This window comes from Cajanus cajan, chromosome 1, assembly GCF_000230855.2.
Source record: "Cajanus cajan strain Asha chromosome 1, NIPB_CcT2T_4, whole genome shotgun sequence".
NCBI classification, from domain to species: Eukaryota; Viridiplantae; Streptophyta; class Magnoliopsida; order Fabales; family Fabaceae; genus Cajanus; species Cajanus cajan.
The window spans coordinates 85,987,930-86,004,638 of NC_138517.1; the positions used below are offsets into that span (position 1 = coordinate 85,987,930).

Genomic DNA, 16,709 nt, shown 5'->3' on the forward strand with positions numbered 1-16,709 from the left:
AAATTATATTTAATTATATCAGGAATGATAATTTTTTAATATTAATATTTTATTTTTATATTATATATAAATTATGAACCAATTTTTATAAAAATAATATAATATAATATAAATATATGTACTACACAGATAATATAATAGTTTATTTGATATATAGATAGGTGTTTTAAAAAAGAAAGGAGAGGTAGGAAAAAAAATATAATAACCCGGATTGAAAATAAATAAATAAATAAATATATGCATACCTCAAAAGTTATATATGACATGTGCTATAATTGCATAATCAAAAGGAAAATTCTTTTCGATTACGATAACTTTAATATAATCTCGGAATCTACAAACTATTAATGAGGTTATTGGATCTAATCCTCCAGGATCCTTAACGTAGTGTTTGTTTCTGGTGATTTACTGTTTACGAGCAACGAAAGATAAAGAAAGTAGATGTTTGTTTTCGGTGATTTGTATGAAAAGAAAGGCGAAGAAAAGGGGGAGAAGCGTCGTTGCCGTCCTCGCACAAAAGCGAAGAAAAGAGATGAAAGTCACGTAAGATTTGTGAAAATCCGATAATACCCTTATCCCATGCATCCATACTGTGCCATGCAGCAGAGGAATCTCTGCCATGGTTGACGGACCTTTATCCTTGAGTGGCACAGCACGTTTGAAATGAGTTTATAAGAGAGTTGGAAGCTCTCTGTGTGGTGTGTGTTGGTGCGAGGGTGATTGTTGCTCATTGATTCTCGACGGGACTGGTGCGTGTTGCTCACTGATTCTCGACGGGGCTCCTCCATTAAAGGTAAGTTTCATCTCATTTCTTTATACATAGGAAGGAAGCATAATCGTTTATGTGGCAAGCATAATCGATTATGCTAGCCTATTTTCGCTTCCAGTCGAACCCAGAACGGGTCGTTCCAAAAATCAATTTTATGAGCAATATGCGAACTCAGAAAGGGCCGTTCCACTTTGGGAACGGGCCGTTTCACTTTTAGAACGGGTCGTTTCATACATAGCCGTTGTGGATTAATTTGTAACCCCAGAACGGTCCGTTCTGATCTGAGAACGGGCCGTTCTGGGTATCAAATTTTGGCATGACAAATGAGTCCAGAACGGCCGTTCCGGATTCGAAACGGGCCGTTCTGGCCACATTAATTTGTTAATAAATAATGATTATTTAATACTCTTTTTCATATATATATATATATATATTTATATATATATATTAAATATTAATATTTAATTTAAGGTATTATATATTAAATATTTAACATTTAATTTATATATATATATAAATTAAATATTTATTTAATTTATATATATAAGTTCAATATTAATATTAAATATTAATATTTCTATCTTCTCACTTTTATATATATTAAAGTTCGGTTATCTATTTTTAAGGTTTATAGTTTCGTTTTTAATCATATTTGATTAGAATAATAAATTTTTTATTTCGAAAAATATTCAGATGGCAAACAAAAATATCGATGTTGTTAGTTTAGACAATGAAGAAATGGATAATGATTTGGACTTGAATTTCAGGTATGGCATCCGAGGGGAGATTCATTTATTTCATAAGTTTACTTAAATCTATTCCATTTAATAATTCATGTTCTACGTCAAATTTTAATGATCTAACCGTTGAATTAAAAAAATTTAATGCATAAATCAAATTTGTAAATTTTTAAAAATTTTGAAAATTATTTTATTGATTGATTTAAATTAATGAAACGAAATATCAAATAATTTTTATTTTTTTTTTAAAATTTGTAGATTTGATTTGTGTATTAAGAACTTTAAATTCAACGGTTGGATCATTAAAATTTTATGTAGAACATAAGTTATTGAATAAAATAAGTCTATTGGAGGGATCCATTTACTCTAGTAGAATTACTCTATTTAATAACTCATGTTTTACATCAAATTTCAATGATCCAACCGTTTAATTTAAAGTTCTTAATGTATAAATCAAGTCTGCAAATTTTTAAAATTTTTGAAAATCATTTGATACTTCATTTCATTAATTTAAATTGACAGATAATCATAAAATCATTTTATACATTGATTTGAATTAATGAAACGAAGTATCAAATAGTTTTCAATTTTTTTAAAAAAATTTAGATTTGATCTATACATTAAGAACTTTAAATTCAATGATTGGATCGTTGAAATTTGATGTAGAACATGAGTTATTGAACAAAGTAAGTTTACCTAGACTTACTCTTTGAATAAACGGATCCCTCCTCATATATATATATAGAGAGAGAGAGAGAAGATGGTTATAATAACACCTGTGTAACTTTTGCTAAATATTACACTGCTCAATAACCTTATATTAAATGTGAATTTTGTAAATCCAACCGTTAGATTGAAAGTTCTTTACTCTTAGATCATATATACAAGATTTTATATTAATACAAGATGATTTGATATTTTATTCTTATAAAATAAAATTGGCATAATACATACATTTCAAAATATACTAAAATATGAACATTTTGATTACCTTCAAGTTGTTGTTCAATTTTAACAAAATTTGATATAAACATATAAAGAAATATGAACTTTTAATCTATCGATTGGATTTACAAAATTCACATTTAATATAAAGTTATTGAGCAGTGTAATACTTAGTAAAAGTTACATAGATGTTATTATAACCCTTCTTTTATATATCGGCTAAGGAAAATGTGTGTGAAGAAGAAAGTATATCGGCTAAACTAATGATTTTATAATTATCTGTTAATTTGTATTAATGAAATAAAGTATTAATTGATTTTTAAATTTTAAAAAAATTTATAGACTTGATTTATGCATTAAAAATTTTAAATTTAATAATCAAATTATTAAAATTTGATGTAAAACATGAGTTATTAAACATAATAAGTTTAATAAGTAAACTTACTCTTAGAAAAAACAAAGTTAATCATCTATACATTGTCAGTACAAAATTTTTTTATACCAGCAACCAATCATATATTTTAATAATGTCATGTCAGTTACTTATTTAATAAAATAAAAATAAAAAAATAATTTAAAAGATTTGATTAGTTATTAGTATAAAAAACTTTACACTAGCAATGTATAGATGATTAACTCAAAAATAAATATCTCCTTTTATATATATATATATATATATATATATATATATATATATATATATATATATATATATATATATATATATATATATTAAATAGATAACTTCACCCAACGCTGACCATTTTAGAACATTGGTACACATAGTTTTCTCAAAACTACAATAAACTATTGCATACAAAATAATACAGTAACCTTCAAAGGTCAAAAATCTTCTGTTATAACACTTCTAAATGTGTCAATGCAAATATTTCCCAAGGGTTCCATGATCTTTACATTTACTCTTCTACTCACCGACTACATCAACCCTTTTTATAATATTTTATATCTATTATGATATGAATATGTGTAAATGAATAAATTGGACTTTTCTTTATCTTTAATTATGTCGGTATTAATAATCATAAAAAATGTATTTATATTTTATTTAATTAAATAATTATGAATATATATTATATTTTTAAATATTATTTTTGTCACAAAACACTTGGTGAATAGATCATTTCAATTTTAATTTAATTATTTAATCAATTACATTTTGAAGTCGTATTTCATGTAATATCAGTCCTGCTTACATCAAAACACAAGCTTTATTTGTATTGGTTTTGGAATGTCATGGTGCAGCGTGATTTTAGCTTTGATAAAACGTCCTTGGTCATCTCTAAAGCATATTTTCACTCCAAAGCAATTATGTTGCTTGAATAAAGCAACATCTACTCCACATTGACACTTCCGGCTTTTGATTTTTGTCATGATTTAGGTGCAACATATTGTCATTGCACATGAATATAAAACTTAATTGCACTTTCTTGTGTCCAAAGTTTGATATCTCGTAAATTTTTTCTCCAATAATTTTTTTCCATGGATTTTAACCCCCCCCCCCCCCCCCCCTCAATTTACAAAATATTACAATCTTTCCTTCATGAAGAAAAACTGTGAGACAAACTGCGACAAAAACACACACACACACACTCAAATTCCGACTTCTGTAAATTCAGAACGAAATTTGTGAATAAAATTTGCAAGATTGTTAAATTTTGAGATACACCAATTAAGCTTTAATAGAATTTATCATTTAATTGTTGTAAAAATTCATAGATTTTAACATAAAACAACACTAGATGTTGGATTGTTTTAACATCCAAAGCTAGCATTCCGTGTTTTTTTTTTTTTTGGAACCCAATGATACACGACTAAAGAGTCATTGTTTTAGAGAACCGAGCATTAAAAGTAATATTAACATTATTCACAAAAAATTTTGTCTTTTAAACATATAATTAGGAGATCAATGTCTGATTTATATGTATGAAAAACTATTTGTTGAGAAAAAAATAGTTTTTTAAATACATTTTAGTATTTTGAAGAATTAGTCATTAATTTTTTATTAGAATATAATCTAGTTAATTAAAAAGAAAGTGTCAAAAAGTAAGTACAAACCACGACACTAGCCATTAACATCTCAAGTTTAATTTATAATTTGGATATTTTGGCTAAAAGAAGGCTAACACATAAAAGAAATGGTAAAAATGAAATAGTTTTGTTGATCATTTTTGGAGATATGAAGGCATTAAGAAAAAAATATAGGGTGTATTTAGATAATTTCTCTAAAAACGCTCCTAATAATTTCTCTAAAAATGTTTCTAGAAGAAAAAAGATAAATAAAATAAAATAATTTTTTCTATAAACAAAAATTAATTTATACATAAATTAATTTGTATTTTTTTATTAGAAGTTATATGAAACACTAGTGCAAAAATAGGCTTTTACGCCACCTAATTTACGTCGAAAACACGTAAACCCGACGTTATAAAAATGCGGTGGCATGTAGCGTAATTTTGTTGAATTATTTACGTCGGCCCTATTTGGGTCCGACGTAAATTTTAACATCTACGTCGGTTAAGCATTGTGTCCGACGTAGATGTCAAAATTTACGTCGGACCCAATTAGGGCCGACATAAATAACCCCTAGAACCTGTTAAAAGGTGAGCGCGCACTAGCTAAATTTCAAAATGTTCATTGTTTTTCCTTCTCCCGCGCCTCCTCCTCCTTCTTCTGTTTTTCTTCCTTCTCCCGCGCCTCCTCCTCCTTCTTCTGTTTTTCTTCCTTCTCCCGCGCCTCCTCCTTCATGGCGTTCATCTACACCTTCTGTTTCTTCTTCGCGTGGTCATGGGCTTTTCTGGGAGGTTCTATGAGGTAGCATCTTCCATCAAGTTTGTGTTTTCTGAGATGTTTTTTTCGTAATAATGTTTGTGTTGCATTTCGAGTTTTTGAAGCTGTAGAAGGAGAAGGAAGTGACCAAGTCCGGGTTTGCAAAACGCACTCCTGGGTCTATCAAGCAGAACGGCCCGTTCTGCTGCACTTGTTTTTTTTTTTTTTTTTTTTTTTTAATTTTGTATGACTTTTTACGTCGTACCTTGGAATGTCCGACGTAAATTTACGTCGGTTTTCGCGTCCCGGCGTAAATTTACGCCTCCCGCTTCTACGTCGGAGGCTTTTCTGACGTAAAAACCCCTAAAATAATCGACGTAAAATGTATATTGTGTACTAGTGAGAGAACTTTTATAAATTAACTTATACATAAATTCAATTTATCTTATTGAAAAACTTTTTTTTGTCTGTTTTTTTCTTCTAAAATGTTTTTAAATAAGTTTATTCACACCTGAGCATAGTAGCGTAAGTACATTATATCTTTAACTTCATCTATATATTATTCTTTTATTTATGTTATATTAATATATGTAACTAAAGCTCTTTTAGGACTAACAAACCTGGATTAGATTCTTATGTAATCGATCTGAACTTACTTAGAATTAAAGTTGCATATTTACAATCATGGCTCGATGAAACTTATTTCTTATATACAACACCAAATACTGTATATTTTTAATGGATTAAAAACAGTAATTTAGGTAAAGGAGTTTTGAATTAAGAAATTGATCTTAAATAATTTCATGGTTTTGAAATATAATTGCAAGTTATAACTTGTGTTGAATGTGATTTTAGATGCATAGGATGATAAAAAAAGGGGGATTCTTAACCTATAGTTTCTTTTCTAAATTCTAAATCTTGAATTTTTGGTAGAAGTTGCTACATTTTTTTTTAATATATATTTTTTCTATATAATTTTTGTTACTTTTATCCCATTTAATTTGCATGTTCAAAAAGCTTGCATTGGGTAGTAGTTAACGATACCTTAATTACGGTTATATATTTACATTTATCCTAGCACTTGATTTTTTTTTTCTTCTTTCAATGGATCTCATAATTACACATCATTTATATATATATATATATATATATATATATATATATATATATATTTATCTCTTTAACTAAATAATTCTCAAATTTTTACTAAATTATTGCCATAAAAAAATGTGCTTTTAAAACATTAAAATAATGTTGTTAAATCATGAGTAAATGTTGTTAATATATTTTGATAAGACCTATATTACTAAAAACTCTTAATAACATTTTACATATTAATAAAAATATTTTAAAAAATGTTATAAAGTGATATCTTGTAGCATTTTAATAATATTGTTAAGTTTTCATAAATTTTATAAAATGATAATTAGATTATACTATCACTTATACTTTATGACTTTTGTCTATAAATTCTTTAAGATTTAAGATATTTTAAGTTTTTTTTTTACAAGAAAAGATATCATAAGTTAGTCATCACTAAAACTATGTCACATAACAATGTTTATTTATCTTAAATTTCATTAAATGATTATAAATATTCTTCATGTGTCATTCTTTTACTCAATGAAAAACTTCAATTTTGAAAGAAAAATAATTAAATATAAGAAAAGTGTTATATATATATATATATATATATTCTTTTTTTACTTGATGTGAGAATAAATTTTGAAAAATAATTATAAAGAATAACATTGAGATAAAAAAAATATTACTCTATCTATTTTTAAAAAAAAATTACAATAATATATTAATTTAATTTATAATAATATTTTGATAAATATAAGTAGACAAATATAACTAAAGATATTAAATACAGTAGTGTAATAAGTCAAATAATTTCACATCCTTATATCCTTATTTCATAAAAATATATGTAAACGAGACCACAATTTTTAAGAACCCTTTTTCTTTTGAAGTGGCGTTTATAGAAGCTAGCACCTACTATTTGAAAAGCATTTAAATAAGAGTCGGCTCCAATAGAAAAATTGTATTAATATCTTTAATCTATATTAGTCTCCAAACTTGGTGAACCATCCATAACAAGAAAAGATAAATAAAATGAGAACCTAGCTCGTTGGAGATACCCTTGTTATACATGCAAGATATTTATTATTATATATGATCCTTATTTAATACACAAGGAATCACTTAGTCTTATTTTTTATCTTATCCGGAAAAAGAAAAGAGACACACACGCCAATACAGGAAACGAAAAAGGAGGAAAGGGACATGATCAAATAAAGACACTAATTACAACTGTGTGTAAAGCCTAAATGTTTGTTGTTTTGGTGAACTGAAACATTAATCCTAGTCTGCATCCTCGTTCTTAAAGATGATAACGTTGGAGCCAATGAATTTTGGGAGCTATTCAAATGTCCTTATTTGCTTTTGTTTCTTTTTTTAATTGCCTTATAGATGCAGTTTAAGTTCTGAATTGGAGATAATCATTTCTTATTGTAGCCATGCAATCAAAACAGAACAACTTTGCATATGATTATCAGATTGTCGTTTCGTGACTGCGAAAGGATGATTATATTAATACGGATATTTAAGTTCTCTATGTCATTCTCAACTTCCTCAATTTAAATTAATGGTTTTTTAATCATCATATTTTCTTCTAAATTATTATTTTTCTCTATTAAAGAAGATAAAAAATAATTTAATTGTACTTTTTTATTACTCATGTTTTATAATTTTCTAAATTTTATCACCTAATTTTTAAAATTATACATCTTATTACATAATTTTCAAAATTTTATATATTTTATTATTCAATTTTTTTTATTTAAATGTAGTTAATTAATGAGTGATGTGATATAATATTAATTATAAACATGATTTATTGACCAACATATCATATGGTGAGATGAGTTACTGATATAATATAATGTATCATATCGATAATTAAAATGTTATATTGGTAACTAATATATTTATCATAATATTCATCCAGTTAATTAACAAAATTGTAAAAAATGTATAAGTGTAAAAGTTTGGTGATAAATTATACAACTTTAAATATTAAGCCACAAAATTTACAAAATTGAGGTGTAAAAAAGTGCATTTAAGAGTATGAAAAGAACAAAATATTTGGTTTCTTGGATTAATTAATTATACTTCAACGTAAACTCCTCAATTTATGATTAATATTATAACAACGATAAAAGGTTGTCTCCTTTGTAAAACTTTGTGTCGATATCAACGACACGGCCTGCAATGGTGACATTCTAATATACACATAAATTACGTCCATACCCATGAAGTTTTGGCATGGTCTTATTTGTCCCTTTAGGGGGATGAAGATGCTTGCCTTATGATTCAAGCTTATAAAAAACCATCTACCCTTGAAGCTCAAAAGGTTCGGTAAGTGATGTAGTGGCAGGGTTTGAGATTCCAAAGAAGCAAAAATGGGAGCAGTGAGTGATGGAAGCCGCAGCAGAAAGAAGTCATCATCAAGAGGGCACCACAGGTTTGTGGGGGTTCGACAAAGGCCATCAGGGAGATGGGTGGCTGAGATCAAAGATTCTCTTCAAAAGGTTAGGCTTTGGCTTGGAACATTCGACACTGCTGAGGATGCAGCTAGGGCTTATGACAATGCTGCTAGGGCTTTGAGAGGTGCCAATGCTAGAACCAACTTTGAGTTGCCCTCATCAGCATCTTCTGGTGGTGCTACTAAGCGTGGTGGTGGTGGTTCCAACTTCATGCCTGATCGCACTGAACCCTTTTCTTTTGAGGATGTGAATGAGCCAGATGCAGAAGCTGAAGGCCTTCTTGGTGCACTTAAGGCCAAGCTTCTTGATGGAAAGAAAGACAAGTTTCACTTTCCATTTCTTGCTAATTGTGCTTCCCCGGTTGCTCAATCTGGCATGGTTTCAAGATCATCTCCGATCAACTGTTCTGGGAAGAAAGAGTTGTTACCACCATGCAATAACAACCCTGTGCATGGTTTGATGAGTAGTACTACTCTGACTTCAAACACTTGTGCTAGGAGTGTGGTTATCCCAAATCATGATCATGAAGGTGCTGTAGCAAGCAGTGATAGAGTCAACTCTCATCAACTTTGTCAAACCCCACCTATGGCAAGCATGGCATGGCCCAATGAAGTGGCATGTGAATTGCCTTTGCCCTCACATATGAGCCAAGTTCCTGATAATAGCCTTCTTGCGTCTGCCACCTTGACATGGCCACTTTCTGAGGTAATTGAGTCCACTACTGTTGATATGACATGCACAGATCAGGGACCATCAAGTAGCAACAGAAGTGGCCAATTGAATATGGTGACCATGCAGTTGCCTTCAGTTGGTGGTGCTGCAACTGAGAGTCTTTGGACATTGGATCAGCAACAACAATTTGTGCAATGTGAGAACAACAGTTGGTTTAGTTTTAATGGATCTTGGGATCCTCTCCTTTATGTGCCCTCAGAGCTAGTTTGATTAAGTGTTAATATTGTGTGTGAGTGTGAAACAAGTTTTGATTTGTCAATTCTTAGTCTTGATCTACTAATCATTCTTTTAATAACTTGCTACCATAGAAGACCCTTTTTTGTGTGCTCAATGATTTGCCGATTTTCTTCTGTGGGGGGAAGTAGAATGTTGTGTTTGTTCCTGACCATTTTGATGTGTAAGGCATTGTTTTGTTTATCTGTGATAAATCGATCCCTAAAAATGACAGAGAAAAATACTCTTTCTTAAATCTCCAAACGAAGTTTTATTTTGTTTTCTTTTTTATTGAATCATTCAATGACTCCGGCTTATAAATTAATCAAACGTTTACTCTTTCTTTTGGGCTAAACTAAGCGATGTTAATATTCTTTTCGTGACTTTGTCGTCAGCAAACATTTGTCACAAAATAATAACACAATTTACTACACTCAGGTGATTACCATTCTGTAATGATCATTCTAATTACATTTGTCATGATTTCACTATTTTAGTGATAGGTTGCAACTTTCAACGTTTGATACAACTTAAATTTAAAAGAAACAAACATTTTTTATTTAAATGAGAAAATAAATCATTTTTTTAAAATAAATTAAACTGAATACGCATTTAATATAATCTAATCTAAATTGAAGGAGTATCAGATTTTCACTCCATCAGATGCCTTGTTATTTTTTTCCAAGTATATCCAAGTTTTAGAAAAATTTCGTGTCCAACAATTCATTGATTCCACCAGCCAGCACCTCGTATGTAAATTCTCTTATTTGGGATAAAAAAAAACCCAAAATGATTTAAGAGTTAAAGCTTTATTCTTTCCATTTCCGAATGTATCATCATTTTGTTCGCTGACATATATCACAAGTTTCAATGTACCAATATATAATACTTAGTCTTTTTAAGACATAAATATAAATACAAATAAGTTTATTATCTTAAAATATAAATAAATTTTAATCAAATTAATTTTATTTAATATTTTAAAATAATAAATAAAATTATTAAGGTTAAAACCCTTATTTAGTTTCTTATAATATTTTTTTTGTTTCAATTTAGTCCTACTTTAATTTTTGGTTTCAATTTGGTACCAAATAATTTAAATTATTGCAATTTGGGACTTCCGTCCAAATGATTTAAAAGGAATTAATTATTGGCCACGTGGATGCCACGTAGATGCGTAGGTGGATGCCAAATTTGTTGAACATACCTGGAACCAGAACGGCCCATGCTGAAACCAGAACGGCCCGTTCTGGTTGCACGCTTGGTGTGTTGATTTTGTACTTGGAACGGGCCGTTCCAGATGCAAAATTAACACACCAATAGTGTAACCAGAACGGGTCATTCTGATTTCAGCACGGGCCATTCTAGTTGCAGAACGAGTCATTCTGGTTCCAGAATAGTCAATAACTATAGTTCACGGTTGTGAATCGTGCAAGAAAAAGACCCAAGGTACAAAGTATTTCAAACACTAGATTTGGTAATATTGTCAATGGAGATTGATAACTTCAATTGCTAAACATTTGGGCTATACAGTGTATCATTAAGAACGATGCAGTGTATCACTAAGGACAATGGTAACAGGTTTTATTTCATTGTTTGTCAAACTGGAATGAACCACTTACTACCAAATTGACACTATACAGTCAAGGATGAAACGAAACGATGTTTCCCCTTGAAGTCATTGACGATGTACCCCAACAATAACAACTTGTTCTTGAGGAGGTATAAACTGAATTTTTGTGGTTTAGGGTTTCCCTTCAGCGTTACCCAGATCATTTCCTTTCTTAGTAATTTCTTTGAACTTTTTTAGTATATGTTATGTTCTGAATTTTTGTTTTCAGTTTCTGAACCATGTTTCTGTCTTTAAATTTATGATATGTTATGAATTTTTATTTTCAATTTTTGAATCACATTGCGGCATTGTGGTCAACGAATGCATGAAGTTGGCGTTCTAGAATGGGCCGTTTTGAATCTAGAACAGGCCGTTCTGAATCCAGAACGGCCTGTTCTAACACCAGAACGACCCTTTCTGATTTCAGAACGGTCTGTTCTGATGCAATCATGGTGTGTTAAATTTGCATTTGGAACGACCCGTTCCAGTTGCAAAATTAACACATAACATGTGCAAGCAGAACGGGTCGGTCTGGTTTCAGAACGAGTCTGGTTCTAGGTGTATTCATGAAATTTGGCGTCTACCTATGCATCTACGTGACATCCACCTAGCATCCACGTGGCCAACAGTTAACTCCATTTAATCATTTGGACGGAAGTCCCAAATTGCAATAATTTAAATTATTAGGGACCAAATTGAAATATAAAATTAAAGTGAGACTAAATTGAAACAAAAAAATTATTATAAGGGACCAAATAAGGGTTTTAACCAATTACTAATGACAGTATAATGATATTTTAAGAATTAAAGTGTATATTTTATTTTATATAAAATCATAAAAACTAAATGTATTTAATTATTTTTTAATTTGTGTAAAATTAATCTTTTTTCTTATATATAACTTCAGATAATACCAAATATTTAGTGCGAATGGTAAGAGATTTTGAACTCTTAATTAACTTTTTTTTTCCGTCTCACCGCATATATTCCTTGGTTAATTTTGTTAAAAAATTAATTTCGTTTACAATATTATAATTATTACTAACTCTAAGGATCAATTTTTAACAATTAAATACAAAATTTTACGCTAAATAAATTATCTCCACGAGTGAGAATACTTAATTACACTCTGTTATCCATCAGATATTCAAGATCTTGGAATGTCAATTTCTTCTTGACTAGTCATAATATTAGAAACATTTTAACTTGAAAAGAAAGATTAGTGAGTTTAGCGAATATTCTATTATAGTGGTGGGAATTTGTGTGACACTGCCACACTGGGACAAGGACTTGACAAAATCTACAAGAGGCACGATCTATGGCGAATGAACAAGGCTTTTATGCATGTCAACACTCCTTTTTCATTTTTTCCTTTTCTTTAAGATGAAAATCCAACTTGCACCCTGTGCCCATGGATGGAAACTAGAAAGCAAGTGCTAAATAATTCTTAGCTAAGATATCGTATAAATGAACGGTCCTCTTTATTCAGAAGGAATTCAAGAACCACGAAAATGTTTTAATTTTTATTTTATCAGCAAAATTTTCTTTTATTATAGAACTAAAGGAGTACCAAAACCCATAATCAAGTAGACATTCAATGTTGATACCCTGTCTACTTGTTAGATCAAATTTGTACTTAAAAAAGTACAAATGCTAACAAAAGTAAATTTTGGAACAACAAGAACACATTTACTTAGTTATCCCAAAATGACCAAACTCTCTTCCCCCATATGCAACAGTGACTGCACCATTATATATCAGAAATGAACAATGCAGACACTTACTCATTATGAGACAGCAATAATGCATTTACTGGGATTTACCTTGTTCGTAACAATATTGGAATACCTTATCCATCCTAAGTCAAGCCCACGCCGTGAGCATTGGTTTAAATGAAAAGTGTTGCATTATAATTGCAAAAAAGTTTGAGGAAGGAACGTCGCCCTTGAAAGCCAAGGGACAGTTGACATCTTCATAATAATCTATGTCTCTAAAATACAATGCTATAGAATTTATGCCATTTTCCAGCCAATCCATCATATGTGCATCATGTCCACCAAGCCATGTTGGCCATGACAATTTTGGCCCCTAACGGCATCAAGATTATATTGTTTAATTAATTTGCACTTTTGCAGAGTCAAGAATATATCATCTCTTATCATGAAGATATCAAGAAAATAAATTGCCTCTCCATTTTTTCTCCCGCAAATTACCTTTAAAAACACAAAAAAAAAAAAAAAATATTACATACAGTGATATAAAAAAATATTATTACAGATATAAATTTATTTGATACATAACTATACATAATTTTAATATTGATTTTCAATTAAATTTAATAACATATATTATGTATTATTATAATTTATTACTATATTTTTTAATAATATACTAAACATATATTGTATCTATAATAAAAGTAAAAGTGATTTTTAACAATAAATATTTTGTTAATTATAAGGTATATGTTATTATATTAATTGTTGTATCGTGTGATCTTTAACTACGATAATCATTTTATTCTTGTTAATAAACACCTTTAAAATATTATCTTTAGCACATATTTTTATAATTAATTACTAAAATGTATATAAATTAATTTAGCTAAAGAGAGCATATTTTATATTGATCCTTAAAAGTTATTTGTCAGCTAAAATATATAATATTGAAAACATATGGAGCTTTCTAAAATCTGATTCTATAAAAGTCATAAAAGGTATGGGAAATTACACATGGAAATAGGTTAAAGAGTGTTTGTCAGCCACCTATATGGCCAATTCATGTGAAATTTGTTTTAGGTAAAGAATATTAAGTAAAGGATTAGTTTGGATAAACTATTTTAATTAAGAGGTATTTATAGAAGAAGAATATATATAAAAAAATGAAATTAACTTATTTAAAAGCTAAAACTAGTTTATATAAAAATTAATATGTAGAAAATTTTTATATTAACTTCTTTAAAAGTTTTATTAAATTTATTTGTAAGTTAATTTTAACTTAGAAATAAAATAATTTTATTTTTTTCTTTATGTTTGTTCTCTTATAAATATTTATAAAGAAATTTATCCGAACAAACCTTAAATAGATTTTTAAATTAAATTTAACCTTTCAAAAGATCAAAGTAAACTTAAAGAATAAGCTTTTAAAACTTGATGTTAGTGTTTGAATGTTTACATTTCTATTAAAATATCAAATCATTATTGCCATTCAACAATAATTATAATCTCATAGGTTTATCAAAAAATTTCTTAATGTAAAGGTAATAAATTTTAAAAATAACTTATAAACAAGATTAACAATAATAAATATTGGAATTGGACTTATTATCAATCTTCTTTCAAGTATCCAAATGATCAAAGATAAACATTCCCTTCATTCATCAATATCATCATTGTTGATTCAAATAAATTTCTTTAATTTCTTAATGAAATGAGATATCAATCTTTTTTCCAAATACCCGATCCCTTGAGTATTTAGAAAAGAAGTTGAGTTAAGTTTCGATGATTAAATTTATTAACAAATCTAACTTTATTCCTAGACATCAAATTCATTAGATGAGTCATTCATGATTGAGATTCAAATAGTATTTTCCAATAAAACTTCAAATAAAAAATCAAGTTATAGGTGAACAATTTATAACAAACATGAAGAGCAAGAACAAATCATTGATATTGATATTGATATATAAAGAAGAATATATATATATATAGAGAGAGAGAGAGAGAGAAAAAAAAAAAAGAGGAATTCGTTTACTCTTGAAGTAAGTCTACCTAAACTTGCTCTGTTCAATAATACATGTTCTACATTAAGTTTCAACGATCCAACGGTTGAATTTAAAGTTTTTAAAACATAGATTAAGTCTGTAATTTAAAAAAAAAAAATTAAAAACTATTTGATACTTCATTTCATTAATATATATATATATATATATATATATATATAATTTATATAATGTATAGTCAAGTTTGCAAAATTTCTAAAAAAATTGAAAATCAATATGATACTTTGTTTCATTAATTCAAATACCGTCTAAAATAATTTTATGATTATCTATCAGTTTGAAGTAATGCAATGAAGTATCAAATGAATTTTAATTTTTAAAAAAATTTGCAAACTTTATCTATACATAAGAATTTTAAATTTATAACAGTTGGATCATTAAAATTTAATATAGAATATGAGTTATTGAGCAAACACATTTTTTACTTAATTTTTTCCTATCTAATTAATTAGTGTTTGGAAGAGGGATATTTATGTGTTTATTTTGTCTAAAAGAATTATTAGTTAAATAAGGGTATTTTAGAAAAAAAATATAATTAATATAACTAATAATTATAAAAATAAAAAAGTCTCATATAAAGGGAAAAAAGTAAAAAAATAATTATATATATTAAAGTAGGGAGATAGTAATTGATATTCCAACGGATTCAAAGGTGCTACCTAATTAGGGAAACCCCCTTTCTGATCTAGGAAGGTATGAAAGATTAATTGAGAAAATGGATTATTTGACCCTAATGTTGCCATATATTTCGTTTGTTGCAATTGTTTCCAATCATTTCCAGAATTGTCATTGCAATATTGTAGTTAGAATTCTAAGACACATTAAAGAATCCCCTAAGAAAGGTTTAGTATACATAACCAGGGGTCATATAAAAATTGTATTATATATACACACTACTATATTTTAGTTCTTTAATAACATGTTATTTTTTATATTTGTTAAAATGTTATTATATATTAAATAAATAGATTATTTTGTAAAAAAAATTTAAATGTTACTATAAATAGAATAATATTTTTTATTTTAATATTATTCTTTTCAATTGTTTTCAAAAATCAAAGTCTCATATTAAATAAAAAAATGTCCCATATATTATTTTGCAACATTTTTTTGACAAATGTTAATACAAATAAGTAACATTTTTTTATCTTAATATTATTATTTCTAATTGCTTTTAAAATTAAAATTCCACATCAAGTAAAAAAAATATTTTTCTCATCTTTAATTGTTATCCATAATTAAAGTCTCACATCTAATAAATAAATGTATCATAAAGAGTATATATAATTATATAATTATACTTAAAATAAATAAATTTTAATATTTGATATATATAATTAGTAATGATCCTAATTAAGGTTGTCCTCAACCTTCTCTTAAAAAATTCCTAGAAGTTTATTAGGATACATAAAAGTATAATAATTGATAGAAATATCTAAATTAAAACTAATTATCATTTTATAAAGTTAACAAAAACTTAATAATATCATTAAAATGTTAAAAAAAACATCACTTTGATAATATTTAAAAAATATTATCTAATTATGTAAAAATATTATTAAAAATCTTTAATAATATG

The 16,709-nt window shown here is 27.7% G+C and overlaps 1 protein-coding gene across 1 annotated transcript; it reads left to right on the top strand.

The window, feature by feature from the left end:
• The first annotated feature begins 8,518 nt into the window (after positions 1–8,518).
• Positions 8,519–9,783, top strand: LOC109812700 (uncharacterized). The gene has a single exon (XM_020376723.3). The coding sequence runs from the start codon at positions 8,709–8,711 to the stop codon at positions 9,732–9,734; it is 1,026 nt and encodes a 341-aa protein (XP_020232312.1). The 5' UTR covers positions 8,519–8,708; the 3' UTR covers positions 9,735–9,783.
• The last annotated feature ends 6,926 nt before the right edge of the window (positions 9,784–16,709 follow it).